General features: G+C 40.6%; 1 protein-coding gene across 1 annotated transcript; it reads left to right on the plus strand.

Annotated features, from left to right (window-relative positions):
- Positions 1 to 203: 203 nt before the first annotated feature.
- Positions 204 to 12,257, plus strand: LOC139309782 (vomeronasal type-2 receptor 26-like). The gene is made up of 6 exons (XM_070933989.1): positions 204 to 405; positions 1,504 to 1,799; positions 4,346 to 5,134; positions 6,646 to 6,858; positions 9,922 to 10,048; positions 11,347 to 12,257. Exons 1-6 carry the CDS (start codon positions 210 to 212, stop codon positions 12,255 to 12,257), a joined length of 2,532 nt encoding a protein of 843 aa, XP_070790090.1. The 5' UTR covers positions 204 to 209.
- Positions 12,258 to 15,958: the final 3,701 nt, after the last annotated feature.

Consider the following 15,958-nt stretch of genomic DNA (forward strand, 5'->3'; position numbering starts at 1 on the left):
TGATCTTGTATCAGAAAAGGATAAATGCCTCAGATCACACTGTATGGCACAAGTTTTGGGACAAGCACAGATTGTGCTTCAGACTGTGCCCTTCTCTCCTTTCCAGGTGAAGATTAGTTAACTGGTGTTTTGAATTCTTCTAATCCTTCTTTCCTCTTTTCTTTAGAAACAGAAAGGGGATTGATTCAGCCCTATAAATTATGGATTTCATGCTTCTGATGGTGTTGGTGTCTCAGGGAGTCTCTGGGAAGCTTAGAATGAAATGCCCACTGAATTTCGAGATCTGGGATGGGAAAAAGCCATGGAACTATTACATGCCAGGAGACCATCTGATTGGTATAGTCACCTCTATGACAAGAATATCGCTTGAAATGTTGCCTTTCAACATGGCTCCTACGAGTCAGTCTCATTCGTAAGTTATACAATGTGACGGAGTCGCATTCCCTCCACTTGAAGTTCTAACGCTCTTGTTTTCTTTTTATTTCATTTATTCCTATGTTGTAGGATCTAATGTCTTGAATTGTTTTGATTTCTATGGCTTTCCTCTTTTGTGCAATAGACTCATACCCAACTATGAGACAAATAAATCCAGATTATTTATCCATTCCCATCCAATACTGAGCTCATCACTTGAATCCTGAAGTTGGTTTAAACTAATGATTGAAAAGGTTATAGATGCCTCTGCTCAGCCCTTTTCCATATTTAAATTACTGGTACTTTGGAAAATAAATTGACTCCCTCCTCTTTGTGGCAGCCTCTCAAATACTGGAATACTGCTATCATGTTCCCCCCATTCCTTCTTTTCTCTAGACTTTCTACTGTTGCTTTTCTGGGTCACTAAGGAAACAACCTCTTCATGTTACATTGGTTGTGACTTTAATGATTGAATGATTTTAAGCACAGGTTACTGGGCAAAGGAAAATTAGATCTGTTACAAATAATGGTGTATTTGTGAGTCTTAACTGTGGTGGAAGACTATCTCCATCCCATCTTCTCAATGCTCATAAAATATATATATCATCATGGGTGGTTATCATTTGCCCTTGGCTTTGGATCAGTGGTGAAATCCTCCGCAGTTTGCCACCGGTTCGGTGCATGTGCATGTGTGGTGCACGACGAATGCATACTGCGTAGGCATGGGCAGTGTGCACCAAATGCGTGCTTCACATGGAAAAAGGATGCTTAACAAGGTAAATAGAACAGCAAGGCGGGGGGGACACCTGTGCTGCACTATTTAGATTTCCTGCTTTCTAGCAAATATATATCGCCAGCACAGCTGATCATCGGAAATACCGGTTCGGACCAACCGGTACCTGTTTTTACTACCAGTTCGCTGAACCGGTGGCTTTTATCACTATCGGTTCACCCGAACCGGTGTGAACTGGTAGGATTTCACCACTACTTTGGATCTTTATTACCTTAAGACTCAGTAGGCTTGTGGCAACAAAGAGGATTAAATTGAAAAAAAAATTGTTTCTGTTGATGATGATAACAACCTGAACATTTTTTACAGTAAGGTAAATAATTTTAAACTGCGAATCATGATTTTCGTCATCCAAATGATCAACAAGAACTCCCAGCTTCTGCACAATCTCACACTAGGCTACAACATCCATGACAACTATGTCGATGCTCTTGGTACTTCAGAAGCCTTGATGGACATGCTCTCTTCTGGAGAAGCCAATGTTCCCAACTACAGCTGTGGAAGGAAGGAAAACCTTTTGGCTCTTGTTGATGGAGCTAAGAGGGACATCTCCATCCAGATGTCAACATTAGTACACTCCCACAAAGTTCCACAGGTTTGTGTGTGTTTCTGTATCTGGCAAAGTGTCTGGGATTGCAGTGAATGAGGCATATATATATATAGTGAATGAGCACCAGCGTGCCTACTGTCCCTGTCCTAATGTTCCCTTTATTTGTATTCATTTTAAGTATTCAATACATGCTTATATATATTATCTAATATGTACTTGAGAAATAAATAAATAAAATAAATATATCTAACTATATTTTCCCTACAAGGAGTGCGGTGGATGTTGGGCTTGCTGACTGGAAGATTGGGTGCTGGAGACCCAAGTTCTATGCAATGGAGTGAGCTCCTAACCTTGTCCCAGCTCCTGCCAATTGAAAGCATGTGAACACGAGTAGATAAATAGGTACCACTTCGGTGAGAAGGTATCAGGGTTCTGTATGCTTCAGTTTATAGTTGTACTGCTCACAGAAATCAGGGAAGCATCTTTGACAACTCTGGTTCCTCTGGATAGAGGAATCTTTTACTTTTACCCTTATTTTGTCCATAGAATTCCAGAACTGCTTTTCGCCATGGCCTTTAGAGGTATCATGACTGTGGATTGAGATACACAATGGGGAGGGTGGGGTAAACAGTCCTATCCTCTCATGACACTATTCCTATTGCTTTGGGAACTTCTTCTCCACATTTCTGAAGGTGAGGAGATGCTCTATATCTAATCAAAAAAGTCTTCAGTAAAAAAAAGGAAGGTGCAGCTTTGAAGGGAAACTTTGTACAAAATAATATTTCCATGGTGAACAAATCCATGATTCATGAAATAATTCCAATGATTATCTTACCTAATTTCAGAAAACATACATGACTTATGGACCCGAGCATTAACCACTTTATTAAAAAAAGTTACAAGCACATTATCCAACGTGTCAACTATTTTTCATCCTAATATAGTCATGATCAAATTCATCATAAAAGAGTTGGTGATAAATGGAGCCCCCGAGAGGATATTGATAGATATCACCAATATCTACTATATCCAGTTTGGTGGAAGATGGCAACAATAGTTCGTATTTGTGAAGAAGAAATAAAAAGGAACTTTGCAATTACTGACCCATTATTCTTATAGATGTTGTGACTCAAATTTTGCTGATTTTCTCTTGAGGAGAGTTGAGAGTGAGTAAATGAAAAGTGCAGTCTTTACAGAAGAACAATCAAGTTTTAGACAGAGTAGATTCACTATTGACAATTGTTTTGTCTTAAACCATCCAATTACAAAAAATGTCAATCAATGGAAGCAATGTTTTTTTTTTTTTTTGCCTTTATAAGTACATACAGCATTTGACACAGTAAAGAGAGAACTATTAGGGAGGAAATTGGTTTTCCTTGAAATGTAACTGAGGCTGTTGGCTCTGATCAAAGCCCTTTCTACAAGCATTTATTTGAGAGTCCAGTTGGGCTCAATGGAGGCTTAAAAAGAAGGATCAATGTTTACCAAGGTGTAAAACAATGGTGAATACTTGCTTCATTTTTATTCAGTGTACACATTAATGACTTACCAGGATTAATGAAGGATCCTGAACTACATATGTCTAAGGATCAGGAACTAGAGGTGAATGACAGGAGTTCATCCCATGGTACTTCCAGGGATTGAAGCACTGGAGTGTTTGACCATTTTGACTAGAATCCTGAAGTACATATGCCTAAAGATCAGGAGCTAGAGGTGAGTGACAGGAGCTCACCCCATCCCACGGTGCTACCAGGGATTGAACCATCAGACTGTTGTCCACTTTTGGTTGCCAGATCCAGTGTCATTAAGCCTTCATTGCATCCCAATGAAATGGATACGTTGCTACAAATGGACCCTCCGTCCAAATTACCAATTTTAATGCAAAAATGTTCAAACCTAATAGCATGATATTTACTTGAGCAAGATTTGGGCAGTTGTACACAATGCATAGTAATGGAAGGTTTAACTAAATCCCTTTTACAATAGATCAATTATCTTTTTTTTTTTTAAATTTGATTTATATGCCGCCCTTCTCCGGAGACTCAGGGCGGCTTACAATGTGTTAAGCAATAGCCTTCATACTTTTGTATATTTATACAAAGTCAGCTTATTGCCCCCACAAACTGGGTCCTCAATTTACCTGCCTTAGAAAGGATGGAAGGTTGAGTCAACCTTGAGCCTGGTAAGATTCGAACCTGCAGTAATTGCAGGCAGCTGTGTTAATAACAGGGTGCTTTAAACCACTGTACTACCAAGGATCTATTGTGATCCTTATTCGATCTATCTGTCTATCTATCTATCTATTTATCTATCTATCTATCTATCTATCTATCTATCTATCTATCTATCTATCTATCTATCATCTATCTATCTACATACATTATTTATTCTTATTCTTTTAACTTGTTTTTATTTTATTTTTATGTACAGTCTTGTTAAGATTCTGTACCTTGATATGGTTTAATGAGTAATCAACAATAAATTATTCTAATAAATCCAACTTGAGAAGCAAGTTGGATTTATTAAAATCTAATATTTTGGACTTGATCTGACCTCAAATATAGCATAGCATTCTTCATTGCTTTTTTCAGATCAGTGATGCAATTGTTTCAGAGGCTCTGAATGATAAAAGTCAATTCCCTTTTTTCCATGGGATGCTCCCCAAAGAAGGGATTATGTATCCAGCAATTGTCCAACTGCTCCTCCATTTCAGGTGGACCTTGATTGGTCTCTTTACTTCAGACACGGAGAAGGGAGAGAATTTCATGAAGACTTTTACTCCTAGGCTTGTCAGGAGTGGAATTTGTGTTGTTATGTTGCAACGTTTCTCAGTGACTGGACATTCAACACCTCTCATGGATTCCGTCTCTAAGTGGAGACAAGTCAATGCCTTTGTTCACTACGTAGAATATACTGACATTTGGGACAGAATTCTTTCTTTCCATTTAACATTTGAAGAAATGCCAGGACCCATTGAACGGAAAGTCTGGATCATGGGAACCATTGAGCATTTGATAACGAGACGGGAGAGACTTTACAAATATGTGCATACTATTTGGACTTTTGCTTTTCAGGGGGAAAAGGGGGCAACAGATGATACTTTTGGAACCAAACTCCTTGGGAAATTTGAAGACCAATGTTTTCACTGTTCTTTTTCAAAGCACATTTTTTCTGTCAAAGGTCGGAAAAGATGCACCCAGAAAATGCCACTTGAGCCTGAAAAGGAATGGAGGATTATATGGATCCCATTTCACCTCCATTTACACAGTGTTGTTAAGACTCTGGTCTACGCCTTGAACACTGCATATTCCTCCAGATCCAGGAGGAGAAGCAAGAAAGGCCAAGAGAAGTTAGGGGCTCCAAGGCTGCAGCCATGGCAGGTATGAGGTCCCTACCAGGATCCGTGAAACTCTAAAGCAGAGGGAGAGGAGCAGTGGTGAAATGTAAAATTTGTTACTACCAGTTCTGTGGGTGTGGCTTGGTGGGGGAGGGGAATGTGACTGGGTGGGTGTGGCCAACTTTTTTTTTTTTTACTTTTAAAAGATTGTTGTGGCTGGGGACAGTGTCCATTGAAAGGGAAGCTCCATAGTAACATGGTGGCCATAATGTTGTGACCAGTATTATTGGTGGTTTCCTTTCACCCCATTGGGATAGATCATTAGGCCATCAGCTCAGTGGAAGGAGGTCCAAAGCATTCAGCTCACCTGGAATCATAATGTGAGATAATGACCTGACTTAGAAACAGTGGAAGACTGAAACATGACTATGATTCATAGAAAAGCCATTCCTGATATTGGAATTACAAGGGACAATTTGAAAGGAAATATTCTTTAGATTTGGGTTCTGGCTTGTAAGAGGGCATTTCTTCTGATAACCCTGGAATGATATTGTTTATCATGATTGTGACCTATATTAAGTCTTGCTGAGCAGAAAAGAGGCTCCAAATTTACCTGATAATAAATGTGGGTCTGTCTTTCCATGCCAGTTGGTCAGAGCAGTGGTGAAATCCAATTTTTTTTTACTACTGGTTCTGTGTGGGTGGCTTGGTGGGCATGGCAGGGGAAGGATACTACAAAATCTCCATTCCCACTTCACTCCAGGGGAAAGGTACTGCAAAATCCCCATTCCCTCCCCACTCCTGGGGGAAGGATATTGCAAAATCTCCATTCCCTTTCCACTCTGGGGCCAGCCAGAGGTGGTATTTGCCGGTTTTCCAAACTACTCAAAATTTCCACTACCGGTTCGCCAGAACTTGTCAGAACCTGCTGAATTTCACCCCTGGTTGTTTTTGTGGAGAAAATAGAAAGAAGAAAATCTGTTCGATATCTTAGCAACCTTGAGTTGCTAATATTGTGTCAGTGTAAAACAATACACACACACACACATTAAGTAGCCTTTTAATTTTTCAGACTGTAAAAAGTGTTGGTGGGAGATTTGTACTATAAAACGTATAAGAGTCTCTTAATCTACCCTTACCATAATGTAGAATTAGCTCATGTGGTCATTTTTCCCATCTGGTCTACTTGGGAGAAAATTAGCCTGGCCAATTTCTTCTTGAGAACTCCATGCTTTCTTGTTTTTTCCAAGGCATTTATGAAGAATCTCATTATTTGTTTCTTTTTTTCAATTTATTTGTGTTCCAAAATGTTTCCTTTGATAGACAAATTTGGTCAATTATATTTTGGCAGTATATATATATATTTTCAGTATCTGATTGACCAATTTATCTGAGCCTTTTTCACTTTTTAAAGAAAGTGGTAGCGCTTGTTCTCCCAACTCACAATTTTTGCAAGTTTGACAACTGTAGATGAAAGTTTTGAATGTGAAAAGACCACCTGGGATGAGAAAATAAATGTTCTCCTTTTAAAATTCCTGGATGTTTGTATTCTAGCTCCATCCCTTTCTGGAGAAGAATGAGTTTTGCAATATTTCCCATTGGAAATTGTACTTGGATCAAAATGGAGATGTAACAGCAGATCTGAACATCATCAGTTGGGTGCTTCTTCCCTTATTGGATCCCAGTGACGAGCAACTGGGGAGTTTTGAAAGGCAGACCTTTACGGTCAATAAAGATACTCTGTTATTGCTAACATTGCTCAACATGGTAGGAGAAATATTGGTGTCCATCCTCTAGCTCCAAATGACTAAGCACCCATTAAAAGTTGGCCAAGTCAATTCACCAAGTTGACCTTCACTGAGAATTGAATGTGAGGAGTAGAAATCTCAGTCTTCTTAGACTGCTTAGAAGGCATCAGTACATTAAGTCTTGCTGAGCAGAAATGGGACTCCAGTTTTACCTAATAATAAATGTGGCTCTGTCTTTCCATGCCAGCTGGTGTCACCTAATTGTAGTTCTTCTACAAAAAGATGTCTTGGATGTCTACCTGGACCTTAGAAATAATCTTTTCCAACAAAGAGTCATACTCATACTCCAGCAGCAAAAGGTGCTCAACCTTTTGAGGGACATGTTTCGCACCGATGATGTTATCAGAAGTGGGCTTCAAAAATTTTAGCAAGGGGTTCTCTGCCCAGTTGCTGGGTGGGTGTGACCATGGTGGGCGTGGCCTAGTTGGCCTCCTGCACCATGGCGGAGGTGGTGGTGGTGTTTTTGCCCTCCCTGCGCTCCAGAGGCTTTCCTTGAGCCTCCAGGAGAGTGAAAACGGCCTCCCCAGGCTCTGGAGGCCCTCTGGAGGCCTGTTTCTGGCCTTTCCGAACTTCTGGTAGGCCCATTTTTCACCCTCCCTAAGGCTCCGCATGTACCCTGCACTTACCTGCATCCAAAACAGGCCAAGTGGGGACTCTTGGGAGGGGTGAGGCGGGGTGGGCAGGGCCAGCTAGGAGTGGGATTTGGGGGTTCTCCGAACTGCACAGACTCTTATCTAGAGGTTCTCCTGAACGCCTGCAAACCCCCAGCAGCCCACCCCTGGATGTTACCTACTTTAGGTAATGAAATGTCTGAAAGAACAAAAGCAAGCTCAGAGAGCACCAAAGAGCCTTCATTCAGGGGTGAAATGCTCCTGGTTCAGACCAGATCGCCCGAACTGGTAGCGATGGCGGCGGATGGTTCGGAGACCTGGTAGCAAAAATTCCTGCCCCGCCCCCCATGCCCAGCTGAGCCGCACGATCATCAGAGGTTTTTTTTTAACTTTTAAAAGCATTTTTTCTACAACTTCTTCCGCCGAAAAAATGCTTTTAAAAGTAAAAAAAAAAAAGCCTCTGACGATCGCGTGGCTCAGCTGGGATCGTCAGAGCCTTTTCAAAGCATTTTTTTAAACCACTTCTTCTACTGAAGAGGTTGCAGAAAAAAAATGCTTTAAAAGTTTCTCTGACGATCCCAGCTGAGTTGCCTGATTGTCAGAGAGACTTTTCAAAGCATTTTTTAAAACGATTAGGCAACTCAGCTGGGATCATCAGAGAGACTTTTAAAGCATTTTTTTCTGCAACCTCTTCAGTGGAAGAGGTGGTTAAAAAATTCTTTGAAAAGAGTCTGACGATCTCAGCTGTGTTCCTGATCGGCAGAGGCTTTTCAAAGCATTTTTTTGCATTTGCAGAAAAAATGCTTTGAAAATTAAAAAAAAAAAAAGTTGGCCACGCCCACCCGGTCAAATTACCTCTCCCAACCAAGCCATGCCCACAGAACCGGTAGTAACAAATTTTACATTTCACCCCGCCTTCATTCCAACCCTGAGTTACAAATAGTCTCCTGTTTTCATGATCTCTGTCATCTAACTAGAGTTCAGACACTAGGCACTTGGTTTTATTCTCACATGACTAAGATGGCAGCCAAAGAAATTAAAGAAAATAAACAAAGGCCCTCTCTTTTTAGGTTGACACTTCTACTTGTAAGGACCTTTTTTTATATATCTTAAGGGAGAATATTTTAGACTACTTTCAAAGGGGAGCAGCTTTGAAATGTTTTATGTAGTCTTAAAGAAACCTTTGCACAGTGATAAGCTTCTTTCTTCTTCACAGTTTTATTATATTTTCATAAATTGAATTAAAAAAAACTTTTAAAAATTTAGAGTTGGAAGGGACCTTGGAGGTCTTCTAGTCCAGCCCCCGCTTAGTCAGGAAATCCTATACCATTTCAGAAAAATGGTTGTCCAACTTCTTCTTAAAAACTTTCAGTGTTGGAGCAGCCACAGCTTTGGAGGCAAGTCATTCCACTGATTATTTATTTATTTTATTTTATTTTATTTTATTTATTTGTTAGATTTCTATACCGCCTTTCTCCTTTCGGACTCATGGTGGTGAACAGCCAAAGTAAAACATTTGTACACAAAAGTTAAAATAGATTTAAAATAATTAAATAAATTTGGCCCATAATTTAAAACATTTCAATTTAAAACCAATTTCAAATTTTAAAAACCCACCATAAAATCAGGACAGCTTGGCTAACTGAAAGAAGTAGGTTTTAAGGGCCCAACAAAAAGTCCGGAGGTCTGGGATCACTCGTATCTCTGGGGGTAGATTGTTCCAGAGGATAGGTGCCACCACAGAGAAGGCTCTCCCCCTGGGGGCTGCCAGCCGACATTGTCTGGCCGACGGCACCCTGAGGAGGCCCTCTCTGTGGGAGTGAACTGGCCGGTGGGAGGCAATTGGTGGCAGAAGGCGGTCCCGTAAGTACCCCGGTCCTAAGCCATGGAGCGCTTTAAAGGTGATTACCAACACCTTGAAGCACACCCAGAAGTCCACAGGAAGCCAATGCAGCTCGCGCAGGAGAGGATTAATTGTTCTAACTGTGAGGAAATTTCTCCTTACTTCCAGGTACTTCTCTCCTTGATTAGTTTCCATCCATTGCTTCTTGTCCTGCCCTCAGGTGTTTTGGAGAATAGCTTGAGTCCTGCTCTAAATATTTTAGAAGAAATTTGATTCTATAATGCAACGCGAATACTTCATCATACTTTAAAATGGATATATGAAGAATGGAGGAATAAATTTTAATACAGGCAGGAAAAGGAAACTACTGGTTATCATTTAATGCTTAAAACTTTTCTTAATTCCATCCTTCCTAACTTTATTAAGTAGAAAAGTCCTTTATATCAATGAGACATTGCAAAAGCAAAAGGGACGAGCTAAATGAAGAATCTGTCAGCAGTTTTATCTCTTGCAACTATTTGCTGCTAGTTATAGAGTTTTCTTTGGCATTCCTTGTTTTCCTGCTTAGACTCTGCCTCGGTCCCAATGTGTGGAAAACTGTCGTCCTGGGTTTGTCAAGCAGTCTCGAGAAGGAGAACCAGTTTGCTGCTATAACTGCATTCCTTGCCCAGAGGGGACCATCTCCACTCAGGAAGGTGGGTCACACCAAAAAAAAAAAAAAAAAAGGAGGGGGAGGGCAGTTTTGTGGTAGTGGACTCATCCAAAATATTTTCATGAAAGTGCAAGTTTGAAGATTTATGTTAGGATAATTATTGGAAGAATTATTGTAATATATTCATTAGGGAAGGTATCACTGATTCACAATTTCTGTTGTGTTAAATTATGGATAGCTCTTATCCCATCCATATTCTCTACATGGGGCTCCCCTTGAGGAGCACCCGGAGGCTCCAACTGGTACAGAGTGTGGCCGCGCGGGTGGTTATGGGAGCGACGTGGCGCTCCCATGTAACACCTCTCCTGCGTGAGCTGCACTGGCTCTCTGTGGTCTTCCGGGTGCGCTTCAAGGTTTTGGTTACCAACTTTAGAGTGCTCCATGGCTTAGGGCCTGGTTATTTACGGGACCGCCTGCTTCCACAAACAGCCTCCCACTGGCCGGTACACTCTCACAGAGAGGGACTCCTCCGTCGGCCAAACAATGTCATCTGGCGGCCCCCAGGGGGAGAGCCTTCTCTGTTGGGGCACCTACTATCTGGAACGAGCTCCCCCCGGAGATACGGAGGATCCCGGATCTACGCACTTCCGCCGCACTCTCAAGACCTTTTTATTTCACCAGGCTGGTCTGGCCTAACCTCTCCCATTCTCTTTTTAATGTAAATTTTAATGTAAATTTTAATTTGTTCTTAACCTGGGGTTTTAAATTTGTCTTGGGCTAAATTGATTTAATTTAATTTTACTTCTGCTCTTACATTTTTGTATTCTATGTGTTTTATCTTGTGCCTGTTCACCATTCTGAGTCCTTCAGGAGTAGGGCGGTATATAAATCAAATAAAATGTAAATGTAAAAAATTACCAATGCTCCCGATAGCCATTCCAGATTATTTGCAGAACTAGTTTTCTCTGCTAGTTTACCAGATCTCACAAGATAGAAATATTCTGAATCCAGTATATTAAGAATTGCCAGATTGCAGGATTCAGGAAGTGTAACTAGGAAGATTAACTGATTCATTATTAACCTCTAATACTATAGCTTCTTATGGAGATTCTCCACATTAAATATGAAATCCTACAGTTCCTAAAATTTGCTCAAATTCCATAGATCTCAGATATATATTGATATATTCAAAAATGGTGTTCTGATTAACTTTATTCTGAGGAAATGTTAAAACATGCATTTGGGAAAATGTTCTGGTAAGAGCTGTTGTCCCAAGAAGCTTCTTCTCAAAATGTAAATGGAGAGGTTTTTTTTAAAAAATAATCCTTTTGGTATTCTCAGATACAGAAAAATGCACCAAGTGTCCACCTGATCAATATCCAAATGAGGACCGAGTCCAATGTATTTCCAAAATTATAACCTTCCTGTCTTATGAAGAAAATCTGGGCATCATCCTTGTGTCTTTTGCTCTATTCTTGTTCTTAACCACAGCCCTTTTTTTAATTATATTCATTAAATACCGAGAAACTCCCATTGTCAGAGCCAACAATCGGGACCTCTCCTACATCCTCCTGGTCTCTCTCTTGCTTTGCTTCTTGTCCTCCTTTTTCTTCATTGGTCAACCAAGGAAAGCCACCTGCCTTCTCCAACAAGCAGTGTTCAGCATTGTCTTCTCAGTTGCCATTTCTTCTCTCCTGGCTAAAACGATCATGGTGGTGTTGGCTTTCCTAGCAACAAAACCAGGAAACCAAGTGAAGAGATGGTTGGGGAAGAGCTTGGCCAACTCCATCATCCTTTCTTCTTCTGCTGTCCAAATTATCATCTGCTCCATCTGGCTAGGAGTTTCTCCCCCTTTCCCTGACTCTGACCTCCACGCCCAGCCTGGAGAAATAATCCTGCAATGCAATGAAGGTTCTGTTGTCATGTTCTACATCAGCTTATGCTACATGGGCATCCTGGCTGCCATCTGCTTCACGGTGGCTTTCCTGGCCAGAAATCTCCCTGGGACGTTCAATGAAGCTAAACTGATCACCTTCAGCATGCTCCTCTTCTGCAGTGTCTGGGTGAGTTTTGTGCCGACCTACCTGAGCACCAAAGAGAAATACATGGTGGCTGTGCAGGTCTTCTCCATCTTGTCCTCCAGTGCAGGTCTGCTTGGCTGCATCTTCATCCCCAAGTGCTACATTATCATCCTGAGGCCAGAGCTGAATACAAAGGAGCAAATGACAACCAGAAGAAATGTAGAAATGTGAGGCAGAGGAATTTTAAGGCTCAATAGTTCCACACCTTGAAGTTGATCCAAATTCCTCTCCATACATAAGGGGGCCAATGATTTTGCTTGAAATAATTAAAGAGTGTTTAGAAGATAATGTCCCCAATCTTGATCAATAAAATTCTGAGCTGTCCACTCAGTTTTTTTTTGAATTCTCAAAGAAGCATATCTCTCTAATGCTCTTAGCCTATTGAGGCCCAGGATGCCACATCCAGGTTTTTGAAACATGACATTTGTGCAATGGGATCTTGTTGATATGCCAAAAAATTATGGAGGGCTAAATTCCATTATTTTAGGTTTTTTTAGCAACAAGATTCCTTTAATCCCCATTTGTGGTAGAGTCAAAATCTTCTTTCTGTGGCCATGTTGTTTAGCCTTCCTCTGACAATTGCCATTTGAAATCGGAAAAATGAAATGCTCCATCTGCAAATTGTGTAATAAAAGCGGAAAGTGGCTGAACATGAACTGAGTCTTCGGAGAGGGGTGGCATATAAATTGAATTAATTAAACATCATTGAAATTGTCATTAAGATTGCAAAGGTGGGCATTGGGGAAGGTTGGAGATCCTGGCTGATCTTGGATGGCCTAAAGAAATTAGAGATCTTTCCAGTAGTAGGTGGATTCTCTATAAGAGCATTATACATTCATTCTTCATTTAATCATACTAGAATTCAATATAATCCAACCAGCATCTTAAACTTTAAAAGTGTTGATTTTAACAAACTCAGAGAGAGACTAAGTAAAATTTCACGGATAAAGATCCTAAAGGGAAAAAAAAATGTATGAAACATGGGAAACCCTGAAAAATATGATCATAAAAACCCAGTCCAACACAATACCACTGAAAAAGAAAAACAAGAAATCCAAGAAGAAGCCAGCATGGTTGTGCAAAGATCTCTCTGATAAACTGAAAGACAAAAAAGGTAAGTTAAAAAATGGAAAGAGGGACACATAACTAAGGCAGAATATCAGCAGATAGCCTGAATCTGCAAAGATGTGGTCAGGAAAGCAAAGGCTCAGAATGAACAAAGACTTGCAACAAAAGTCAAAGATAATAAAAAAAAAAGTTTTTTCAATGTATAAATTGTTAAGGAACATGCACAGAGTAACCCTTGCATAGCAAGGTTGTGCACATAAGAAAACCGCTGAGAGTGATTGTGAATAAGTATTGCACAATACAGACACACTGAGTTGTGATATTCTTTTACTTTTAGGAAAAAGCAAAGCAAGTCCAATAAACAATCCAGGTCATACATAGATAAAGATAATAAAATTGTCAATCCAGGGATATTCCAAGAACAAAGTCTTCTTACCAGTTATATGCAGTAAAACAGTTCTTTTTGGAGTTGCAAACAGGAACAAGTACAGCTGTAAAACTGTCAGTAAAACAGTAGAAAAAAACAAGTAGCAATGATCAAGCAGTGATCATGCAGAGAGAACAGGCAGAGAGGAGCAGAGGTAGCAATAATAATATAATAAGAAAAAATAAGCCATGATTCAAGCTTCCTCTTAAGTACATTGTCTACAGAGCTAGCCAATCAGAATACAGTATGATGCAATACAACATTACAGTCTTAAAGCTATACATTACATTTTGACTGCAAACATGCATTGCTGGTTTATATATATTGCGAACCCAACCATTTAGGCAATAGCCATTCCCTAACATAAATAACAAGAAAAAGTCAGGAAACAGTCAGTCCACTAAAGAGAGAAGATGGCAAGGAAGTAACAGGCAGTGAAGAGAAAGCAGAACTGCTTAACCTATTCTTTGCATCAGTCTTCACACAAAAAGAAACTGTAGCCCAACCTACCAAAAGCCTAAGTGTAAAAGACAGCCTAGAACAGTGATGGCTAACCTTTTACATCACCGCGTACTACCTGAGTGCTGGAAATGGCACACAAAACCATCCCACCTGGACCGCGTGGCCTCGCTGGCCTTCATGCACACAGGAGCACCAAAACCCGGAAGAGCAGCTTTCCATCGCGCATGTGCGTGCCAGCACCCAAGCTTCCAGTTTCCAGCACAGATGCGTGCCCAACAAACAGATGGTCATCGCACTTGCATACGATGGAAACCTGGAAGTTCGGGTAGCGGCGCACGGATGCACAACAGAATGCTGCTCTTCCAGATTTTGGCACTCCCATGCATGCGAAGGCCAGCTGACCGGCATACATGTGTGCACAGGAACATGGGAGAGGAGCCAGTAAGGCCGTGTGTCCCATGCGGCATGGATCTGCATGCCACTTCTGGCACAAATTCCAAAGGTTCGCCAACACGGGCCTAGAAAGAAAAATTGAAATAAGCAAGAAAATGTATAGAGAACACCTATCAGATGTTGACGAATATTAAATCACTGGGACCTGATGATTTACATCCCAGAGCTTTAAAGGAGCTGGCAGATGTTATCTCATAAACATTGTATCACGTTTTTCAAAAATCCTGAATTACAGGGAATTGGAAAAGAGCTGATGAAGTTCCCGTCTTGAAATAAAAAAGTGGGGGAGGACACAGACTTTGGAAATCACAGACCAGTCAGCCTGACCTGGGGAGATACTGGAAAAAAAATATCAAGAAATAGATCTGTGAACATCTAGTAGACCAATGGAAATGTTGAAAATCTTAGAAGTTCTTGACCATGTGTCCAAGTTCTCTGCGGTAGGCTGTCAATTCCTGGACTCTTGGTTCTCTTTTATCCAAACATTGATATTTGTAGAACAGATGAAAAATGAAATTTCAATTCAGTCACAAAGTATTTTAAAATCAGCTCCAATTTAGGATTACTGTAGGGAGATCTCATTGAAAGGAAAAGCACAGAAAGAACCTACTCTTAACATTAGGGAGGGTTCAAGGATACGTATAGCCTCCTTTGCATTAGAAGACAGGAAGGTCTAGAGTTGTGTCATCAATGTAGAGTTTAATCAACTTTTGTAACTTTGGGTGACCTTTCACACAGCCTCTGAAGACAAGGCACCCTGAGGAAGGACAGCAGAAGTCAATTCCTTGGGTGACGAACTGTTTTCCTCCATCATCACTTTCTGGACATGTCCCGACAGGAAGGACCACAACAACCCCAGGGATGTATTTGTAACTTTTTGCTTAAATGCTATTCTCCAGCTGACCCTTTTCACATGGAGTCTTGGAAGAACTTCAAGATCCCCAGAGGAGAAGTTGTTTCTCACTGTAATTATCACCGTCCTGGATTTTCAGACTTCATCTGCTACTACTGTACTGACTGTCATTGATGTAACATCAGACTGAAGCAACGTGAAATGATCTTGCATCAGAAAAGGATAAATGCCTCAGGTTACACTGTATGGCTCAAGTTTTGGGACAGCTGCAGATTGTGCTTCAGATCATGCCTTTCTCTCCTTTCCAGGTGAAGATTGGTTTGCCTATCTGAATCAGGAAAGTGGAAATGTTTTGAATTCTTCTAATTCTTCTTTCCACTTTTCTTTAGAAACAAAGGGTTTGGCTCTATAAACTATGGATATTCTGCTTCTGATGGTTTTGGTGTCTCAGGGAGTCTCTGGGAAGCTTAGAATGAAATGCCCACTGAATTTTGAGATCCAGGATGAGAAAAAACCATGGAACTATTACATGCCAGGAGACCATCTCCTTGGTATAGTCACTTCTATGACAAGAATATTGCTTGAAATGTTGCCTTTCAACATGGCTCC

The sequence above is a fragment of the Pituophis catenifer genome, unplaced genomic scaffold (assembly GCF_029215685.1).
Source record: "Pituophis catenifer annectens isolate HBS135680 unplaced genomic scaffold, rPitCat1.0.hap2 SCAF_2, whole genome shotgun sequence".
NCBI classification, from domain to species: domain Eukaryota; kingdom Metazoa; phylum Chordata; class Lepidosauria; order Squamata; family Colubridae; genus Pituophis; species Pituophis catenifer.